At 41.2% G+C, this 9,852-nt stretch overlaps 1 protein-coding gene across 1 annotated transcript in view; it reads right to left on the bottom strand.

Annotated features, from left to right (window-relative positions):
* Nucleotides 1-9,852, bottom strand: part of SMARCA5 (SWI/SNF related, matrix associated, actin dependent regulator of chromatin, subfamily a, member 5) — a 34,128-nt gene that overhangs the window by 20,399 nt on the left and 3,877 nt on the right. Inside the window, exons 3-5 of the mRNA XM_018552987.1 lie at nt 6,582-6,748; nt 2,916-3,016; nt 381-481 (exon numbers count right to left, since the gene is read on the bottom strand). Coding sequence (XP_018408489.1) covers nt 381-481; nt 2,916-3,016; nt 6,582-6,748 — 369 coding nt within the window. The remainder of the gene's footprint in view (nt 1-380; nt 482-2,915; nt 3,017-6,581; nt 6,749-9,852) is intronic.

The following is a 9,852-nucleotide window of genomic DNA, read 5'->3' on the forward strand; positions in this document are numbered from 1 at the left end:
GCATGGCACATCAGCATTCTTACTTAAAGGGGCAGTACTGTTTTAGCCAGTAAGAATGGCGAATGTACGCCATTGAGCGAGAACTGCAGGACGGAATACAGAGAACAGTGTGCTGCTGTTTATTTATGATTAAAATCAGCAAAGCAAACAGTCACAGCTTTGTATAGCGTTTGGATTCGAAAATTGCCGCAAAAAACAAACTTTTAGTCGGTTAAACTTTTCGCCAGGTCACCATTTAGCGGTCTGCCTACACTAATACTATAAGCATTTTTTTGGGAAACCAGAATTCAAATGGGATTACCCAACAGAAAATGCTGAATTATTGGGCACACACCACTTGGTGAATCCAGAAAAAAAAAAAATGACATTTGTGCACCTACCATTTCATCAGCCAGGATGCCATTTATTCCATTCTCGTATAAAGAGATCAGCCAGTTCAAGCCTCTGACTTGATAGTCTCTTAACTTGCCATTTTTTACATCTGCAGAACCAGATACAAGTCAAGATGATTTTTGATTATACAGTTAGAATCTGTAAGCAAAAGTACAAATTTGCAAAACATACAAATAAAATAGGGAAGCCTTTGACTTAAGAGACACTGTAACCATACCTATTCACTGCAAAGTGACAGCCTGCGTAAACCCCCAACCACTTTATACTCTCCACTCTGCCATTGAATGTGTCACACTTTGACTCTATGTCCTCCCGTGACCCTAAAGTGAACTATGGGATGAAAAAAGCTACCCCATAGTGATCTACAACACCTATATAAAAAGTGCAGGCAGGGCAAGGATGCATTGTAACACAAATTGGTGTACAAGGAGTCCTTACAACTTGCACCCAAAAAGGGTTTTAGGGTTGTAGTAGCCACATTACAACCCATCAAAGATTAAATACCTGATTCTGGCAATTCTTAAACTTAGCTTTGTAAGAGGCACCTAAGCAATTATGTAGTGTATACAGGGGAATTTTATTTATTTACAGGATACATTAGGCCTTAACGGTGGTAAATGATGACTATTTCCTGATTTTTTTTGTTCCTGCAGTAGGGCCCATAAAACAAAAGCAGCACTTTTTCTAATCCGCCCTGGTGTGAATGGGGCCTAAAAGTGTACCACACAGAAGAGAAAGATACAAGAACAGACTTCTCATTAGCAATCGTGATTGGCTATCCCCTCAGCTGTGACAGATACCGTAATAAAAAGATGAAGCTACAAAGCCCAAATGTTAATCTCTTGCTACTTTGATTGAACCACTTGCTTCAGTCACATCATTGGCAGCAAACAAACATGCTGCTGCTTAAATTTATAACGAAATTGGCAACTCTCCAAGTAGTGAGAGATTAAAACTGGCCATTAAGCCCTTGCCTAACAATTTCAGATCAGAGTAGCCCGCACCATTTCAAAATGCTTTGAAAATTAAAACTTACAATAAACTCATAGGGGGGAATTTATCAAAGCAATTTGCGACAGTTCTAGCCCTTTAAAATCATTTTTATTTGATGTGCAAATCTGTTAAAGGAGACCTATGAGGTGAGTGCTTTTCACTCACCTCATAGTTCTAGCCGACCTGTGACAATGAGACTGTCACAGGTCGGCTCAGTAGATCGGGAGGTGAGCGAACACATACCGGCGTTCGCTCACCTCTCGATCCTGTCACGGCTCTCTGCCATGACAGGGGAGGGGCTGGATTCCCCCCTCCGCCAGCGCTGACTGGCGGAACGGACGGGGGAGTGGGCGGGTACAGCTGGCTCTGCCTCTAGATAGGCAGAGCCAGCTGTCAGTCACACAGCTGAGCGGATCCCGGCACAATTGTCGGGATCCGCGTCAGCGTCTCAGTATACCGCGAGCTACAGCTCGCGGTATACTGAGCCTAGGGTGACGGGAGGACGCTAGTTTGTGTCCTCCCGTTACCCTAAGGAGAACTATGGGGAAAAGACTTAACCCCATAGTTCTCCTTTAAGCTGCTCCATTTAACATGTGCGCCTGCTTTGACCAGAGCGTGCACTAGTTTTCCAATTGCGCATGTTTTAGGCAAGTATGTATTCCAGAATCCTGCTGCACTCCTTACAGGGTATCCCTGTCAGCGTGGGTGCTCGAAGTGACCGCGGATGGCGCCGCCAATACTGAAACTTGTTAAAGATGTCACTAGCACACCATATTGAAGTGAAGGACAAGTTTGATTATTGACGCTTCATGTCAAAACAAATAGCAACGTTTCGGGGCCACACAGGGTCCCCTTCATCAGGCTTGAAATGACAGGGTCAATAAACAAACGTGTCCTTCACTTCAATATGGTGTGCTGGTGACATCTTTAACAGGTTTTAGGAAAGTTAGCAACTGTTTTCATCTGCACTTGTCCTGCGGCTGTCTGAAACTGGAGCATCACCTAACAAAACAATAGCTATTTCAGAAGTCCCCATGACCACATCTTCATGAATCGACAGTTAAGCTTTTTGCCTGGAGTTACAAGTCTTCTGTCCTGGAGTCTATCAAACCTCATTTATGAACAACATTACACTAGCATCATGAATCTGGCTCAAATATATCCCATGCGACCATAAGCGAGTTCAAGTAGTTAAGTATGTCCCCAGCCTGATGAAGGGACCCTGAGTGGCCCTGAAACGTTTCTATGTGACCCCTGTGTGCGTTATCAATTTAACGATGTGCTGGTGACATACTTGACTACTTAAACCTGAAGCGGCACCATCCGCAGTCACTACAGCACCCACCGCAAGGGACATAACAGTAAGTAGTGCGGTAGGACTCTTTTGCATATGCGAGTTCAAACACTCACAACTGCTATGATAAATTCCCGCCATTGTATATTTATTTATGGCCATTATACAAAATATCACTAACAAGACATAATTCTACCACACTATTCAAATATTTGTGGTTCAGGATAAAACTTACACGAAGGTGACACCTCAAATCTGGTACAAATATTTGTTGTCTTTGAACTTTCCGTTAAAAGTTCTTCATCTTCCTCCTGCTCTGTTCTCCGATGACGATTACTAAATAAAACAAAAAACACTACCTTAGTAAATGTTAGAATGAAATGGAGTTCTATATAGTGAAGTGCGAATTACTGAAACTCTTATGCAATGAAGCAGGAGTAGTCTTAACTCCGGCCCTCCACCTTTGGTGAAACTACAAATCCCATCATGCATCTGACTCTGAAGATATGCCTGTGGCTGTCTTGTAGGGCTGCAACCAACTAATCAATTGATAATAGATCACTAAGAATTGTTGCCAACTATTCTCATTATCGATTAGTTGGTCTGGGTACCATAGTACTGTCCTCCGCTTTGGGGGCCTGCAGCCAGTGCCCAGCACAGTGGAGAGAGATCCACCAAACCTTCCCAAACCCCCTGCCGTATCGGCCCTGCAGCTTTCTCCTCTCCTCTCCGTGTGCCCTCTGATCCCCGCTGTTCTCCCCCACCAGTATTGGCAGAGGCAGTGGGGATTGGAGGGGACACAGAGCTGATCCTCCTGCCAGCAAAGGGAGGACAAAGCGGTCAGGAGGCCGAGTAAGGCGGTGAGGAGAGCTGCGGGACGATCAGCATATATGTGAAATATTTGCTGATGGTCCCCTGTAATATTCAAACTCGCAGTGATCAGTACAATATTTGTAAATAACCGAGGACATAAAGTAGTTCAGATACCGTTGTCCCCAATTATGAACAGGAAGTGCTCTAAATTACTTCCTGTTCATTCATGATTGTGGTCATAAAATCTGTTTACTATTGCCTCGATTTATGAATGAAGAGGCCCCTGTACTCCTTGCTTCCTGTTCATTGAGTGCTGGGGCTGCAGAAAAAGATTGAAGACTCTGTTGGAAGTTGGAAATGCAGTTCCAGTATGATGCGATTGCAAAAGATTGTGCATGCAGTTTTATTCTGAAAGAAACTTTATGTTCGTAAAACTCCACTTGTATTAGGGAATTTGGGAAAAGGGTCAGTTAACTTCAAATAGTGTCAATACTACAGACTTCTTTAGGTGGAGCTTTACCTTTAAAAAAAAAAAAAATTTTTGAACGCAAAAGAGATACTATTGAGTCTAAATATCAATCTTTTAAACACAAGATTCACAATTGTAGTCAATAGGAAAAAAATGTGTGAATCCAGGGTCAACATTGTGTGAAAACATTTATTAAAACAAAAACAAAAAAAATCAACCCCAATGTCTCTTCTGTAATGAAAGAATTTTAACTTTCGCTGCACAAAATTCTTAAAGATGCACACTAAGCTACACATGTGTAGCCAATTGTACAATCCTGGCATCTGCCAGGTGCCAAGAATTAACTCCCATGTGGGTAAATCAAGAGGCCAAAGATACCAAGCCCAGAAGACTGGGAAATTATCTTGGTGCCAGCTAGGGAGCTCGCAAATGTTAAGGTGCCCATACACCTTACGACCATCGCAAGACTTTTGTCTTGCGATGGTCGTATGCTTATTGAAAGCACGTACGATCTGCCCGCCTTGGACGGGTAGATCGTACTTGCGATCATCGAAAGCACGCCGCGCAGCTATCGGACGAGCAGGCTAGAAACCCGCCGACAATCGTACGATTCTCGGCGGGTTTTCAAGCATGTTGGTTCGACAAAAGACGCGCGACCGTACAGTAGAAACGGTCGCACGTCTTCGTTCACACTGCTCGATTCTCGTACAAGAATCGAGCAGTGTATGGGCACCTTTACATTGCTGGACGAAACTATAGTTCGGTTCCCCTTTAAGCAAGCTAATTCTAAAGAGCAGGATTTATATATATATAAAAATTAAGTGTTATCAAAGCGAATGAAACATTCAATAACTAGACCAGCAACTAGCGTTAGTTTCTCTTTTGCAGTTTGAGATCTGCCTCAGTGATTACTCTGGCCAACCTCCATGTCACTACTGGAACGAAAGAGGTCACATCTTGCCTTATGGTTAAATAAAAAAAAAAATAGCAGGGGTGTGGAATTCCTATTGCCCAACGCCCGGGACATGCAGTTCCAGGCAGATAGTATTCATCTACATTTAACCCTGCAGTGGGCTAGCAGAGCTAAATGTAGAGCAGGGGAGCCACCACTCATTTAGTATAAAATAAGCAGCCATCTTGTCCACCGCCACCCCCCACACCGTGGTTGTCAGGGTCCGCGGCAATCATTCCCGGATGGACATCCCTTCTCCAATCTGTTCTGTGATCGGTGAGACAGGAGCGCTGTACTCACAATGCTCCCTCAGCTGTCACAGGCTGCACAGAGTCGAGCACAATGCAGTTACTCAATGTTCTGTGTCGGAGGGAAGGTTCCATAAGGAGAATCTGTTACCTCCAAACAGTATCACATTAACTTATCACTGTCACACAGGGGCTAAGTAGGGCTAAATTTAAAATGTGAACAAAAAGTAAAACAAAATTGAAAACAAAAATAAAATTAAAACAAGCCCCGGCCTCGCCGCCATCTCCATGTGAAAAAGAAACGCTCTCTAAAACGCATTAAAGGGTAAGTTCACTTTCAAAAGAAATATAGGAAAATGGAATTACCCAATCAAATCTGGCCCCCTCTTCCCACATTCCCTCCCCCAGCGACCATACTGACCTTTGAGCACACGGTCCTTCCCCTCTGCCAGTACGGCCCTGCCCTATGGATTTTGAATTTCACTTGCAGATTGTAAGCAGTCGTTGGTCAGCACGGTATCAGGACAAGTATATTGGCATGAGGGGCAGGTAGATTGGGCCCACACTTTAGTACTTGGACAAGTAGTTTTTTTTTTTTAAATGTCCCCACCCCTGATTAAGCTTATTAAGTAGGGATGCTCCGATACAAGCATCAGTATCGGCAGCGATACTCCGATACAAAAAACGAGCACCTGTGCCGCGTCCGCCATCTTCAATGACCCAAAACCGCCGCACACAGGACCTCCATAGCGCCTTCAAAGAAACAAAATAGCCGCAAACTCCTCCTTCAAGTCCTCAGTCATCTGCTCCATTCTGACCTCTTCTCCCGCTGATTGGCCGATTGGAAGATTGACAGGCTTCCTCACCAGTCAGGAGTAAAAATGCTGTTTAATTGCATATAATATTTATTTAAAAAAAGCCATTAAAGAAAAACTATGTAGATATTGCTAACTAAGGCTTCTATCCCCCTAGTGGGGAAAATAGATGAGCACATGTCCAGACTCCAGGACAGAACACTGTATAGTGTGGCACAGCTATATTCAAGTCTGCATACCTGGCTTTATTTCAAAAAAAATAAAATATAAAGCCAGTTATACAGAATTGGATATAGCTGTGCCACACTATACAGTGTTCTGGTCTGGAGTCTGGACATGTGCTCATCTATTTTCCCCACTATGGGAATAAAAGCCTTAGTTAGCAATGGCATGATAAATATTCATGTTCTTCATAATATTAAGAAACTGACCTAAAATCATGATTTTGTATTGCTTTAGAAAAAAATGTGTCCTGTCCCTTTAAGAAAAGGTATCGGTAATTGGTATCGGCGAGTACTTGGAAAAAAAGTATCGGTACTCGTACTCTGTCTTAAAAAAGTGGTATCGGAGCATCCATAATATTAAGTGAATATTTACAACTTACTCTCCAGCAGATATTAAATTTTGCTTCTCATCTATCTTTAACCGAGGACGCCCTGGCTTCATTTTTAATGGTGAGGTTGGTGTCTTCTGTGCTGCTGGCTGTATAAAATGTGCAAACAACTCTGTCTGTTTCAGAAGATAATCAAATCTGTTGGACCGGTCTGTTTGCTACATGAAGACAAAAAGAAAGTTATCAATTCAATAATGCAATAGGGTTGTAATAAAGAGAGACAATAAGCTAAGAAATTGTATTTTTAACTGAGATTAATGCATAAAAACCCTTCTATTTTCCGTAAACAGTGTTTTGCATAAGTGTTCACCCATTCCACTATTTGTACACAATTTGTTCTGTAAATCCAATGGAAACAATCTCTTACTAATCACTTTAAAAAGGTGCAAGCTTTTTATTGAAACACAAAAAGTAAAAAAAAAAATAACCCACACACCATAGGTTCTTGCCACAGGAATCCCCAGGCGCAGGTGAATGTAGCCATATGGTTAACGTCTCTGACCAATGTCATCTTTCCTGTTCAAAGAATCTTGGAAGACCGCCTTTTCTAGGAAGAGATGCAGCAGTGCCAAATGTTTTCCGCTTATTTAACTCCTTTGTGAGATCAGCAGTCACTGTTCATTAACGGGTGTCTCACTAACTAGGCATCCATTAATGAATTAAAATGCTTAAATCTGACACATGATCGCTTTTAGCAAACTGTGAAAAAGTGTGAACTGCGCTTTCTATCACTGTTAGGCAGTTGTATACATCGGAATTAGCAAATCCCGAAGTGTACCGTCATTTTGCTGAATGTTTCAGCATAGAAGCATTCAGCAAAAACCAAAGCGGCCCGTTTTAGTCTTCCGATTGTTTAGTTACATCGGACCCTGCAGTGCATGTTAGGATCAGTGTCACTAAGATTATTATTATATGTCTCTGAGTTTGGGGCAGCCTAATAACCAAAATTATCAAGCAGTCGTAGGGACATCCATTCCCAATGACTGCTTGATATAATTGACAAGCCAGTGTTGTAAATAATGGCTTGTCATGTTCCCCCCATTTTCTCTGTCAATAACTGACAGCAAGAGAAGATAAAATGTGTGAAAAAAATATATATATATATGCATGATCATTATTATAAATATTAGCCCCTCACAAGGAAAATCTGCTGCAGATGTTTTTCACCCTAATTTTTTTTTAACCCCCCTCATGACGGCGATGTTTTAAGTATGTTGCGGTCACCAAGTGCCACACTGACATTGTAGGCCACCTGTCCCAACCTGGTGACCAATATTCACTTTAAGAAAAAATTTAATTGTTAGCTTTCAGTTTTTCAGCTGAGAAGTACAGAAACTTGTGAAATCGTTTGGATGTGGTGTTTCCAAATAAATGAATTTATTTGTATGCATTTTTTTTTAGCTGTGCTATTTTTCAAAAAATAATAATCAAAACTGGGGAAAAGGTGAGGTCTTTAGTTTTTTTTCCTCTTTATTTCTATATTTTATTCACATTAAGTGAGGCGTTAGGCACACATATGCGATCTAAATATATAGCCCTATCCGTCCTCTAAAAAACAACATATAATGTGTGGGTGCACTTAGTAAGAAAGTACTACGTGGAGGAATCACACAGCAAAACATGTAAAAAGTGCTTTGGTCATAAACGAACAGAAAAAGCTCAGTCATGAAGGGGTTAAAAAAAACTTCAGGCAATTACAAACTAAACACTTAAGTGGTTGTTTTGGTCTAGGGCAGTGGTGGCGAACCTTGGCACTCCAGCTGTGCCAAAACTACAAATCCCAACATGCATCTGCCTCTGGGAGTTATGCCTATGGCTGTCAGAGCCTTGCAATGCCTCATGGGACTTGTAGTTCCAAAACAGCTGGAGTGCCAAGGTTCGCCACCACTGGTCTAGGGTCTAAGATAAAAAACACAAAAGAGATACTCGCCCGATCCTCAGTCCTGCAACAGTGACGGCTCAGTTCTCTCCCACTCAGCTTGGGCTGCCGAATGCCCCTCGGTATCCTCAGGTATAATACAAATCAAAGGACTTGTATTAAACATGATGGCATAAGCGGAGTTTAGACTGCCGGAGCCCAGGGGAGACAATGCGGGGGCAAGTCTAGCAGTCAGAGTATTGGACGAGTATGTTTTATTTTATTATTTTCCTCCTAGACCAACATGAGAATTTAACCCTTGCTGTTAGGCACTGCATAGATCAATTATTTTACTGCCCGAAGTTCTTCTTTATGTAATGCATGCAACGATACTCAGGGAGTTGTTCAAAGATTAGGTTTGTTCTTTCAGATCATTTTGGATAGATCCTTTGTCTTCTTGATGCTGTTTGCTTAGATGCGTTCTCCAGTATCTCGAGTCTTCCAGAAACTGACATATTTCTTTAGAGATCATGTGATAGCAATAGCACACATAGGTGAACTGCATTCAGCTAACTTTAAAGAAGTTGTTTGCACCAAAACATTACAAGGGGCAATTACCTATGCAACAAAGATTTTTTAGGGTTTTTTTTTTTTTTATTTGAACACTATGAAAACTATGTAGCTTTTACTTTAACATTTACCACTTTGTATAGGGAGGAAGCTGTAATACATATGCAAAGCACTATATTTGCTTAAAAACTGAAACAAAATAATTGTTGCAATTATTTTATACCGTATGCATGCTTTACTAGAACACATGCACATATGCATTATATGTACATATATATATATATATATATATATATGTGTAAACACATTCACGTATTTAGTATATTCATTATGGGCCAAGCCTGCAAAGTGCTGTTTAGGGAAAAAATACATTCTTGCTCCCCATAGAAACAAATTAGAATCGATTCCCTCTTCAGTGGAAGTATGAAAACAAAATTAAAAGATTCTGATTTGTTCCTACGAGCAACAAAAAATGTTCACACCTTATACTAATTAGAGGTTTAAAAAAAAAAAAAAAATCATAAAAATAACCCCCATACTTTGAAGATTCAAGTATTTAAAGAGATGCTAGAACAATGGCAGCATGGGTTCTCCCACATTAATCCTTTTCAACTACTATCTTTAACCAGTTGACATCCGCGGTGTTAAACCCTCTTCCCATCCAGGCCATTTTTTCAGTATTCAGCGCTGCGGTACTTTAACTGACATTTATTCCGTCATGCAGCGCTGTACTGAAATGAATTTTATACCCTTTTTTGGGGACAGATAGAGCTTTCTTTTGGTGGTATTTATTCACCACTGGGGGTTTTATTTTTTTACTATATTAAGGAAAAT

Source organism: Nanorana parkeri, unplaced genomic scaffold (genome assembly GCF_000935625.1).
Source record: "Nanorana parkeri isolate BGI_ZX_2015 unplaced genomic scaffold, ASM93562v1 scaffold104, whole genome shotgun sequence".
NCBI lineage: Eukaryota > Metazoa > Chordata > Amphibia > Anura > Dicroglossidae > Nanorana > Nanorana parkeri.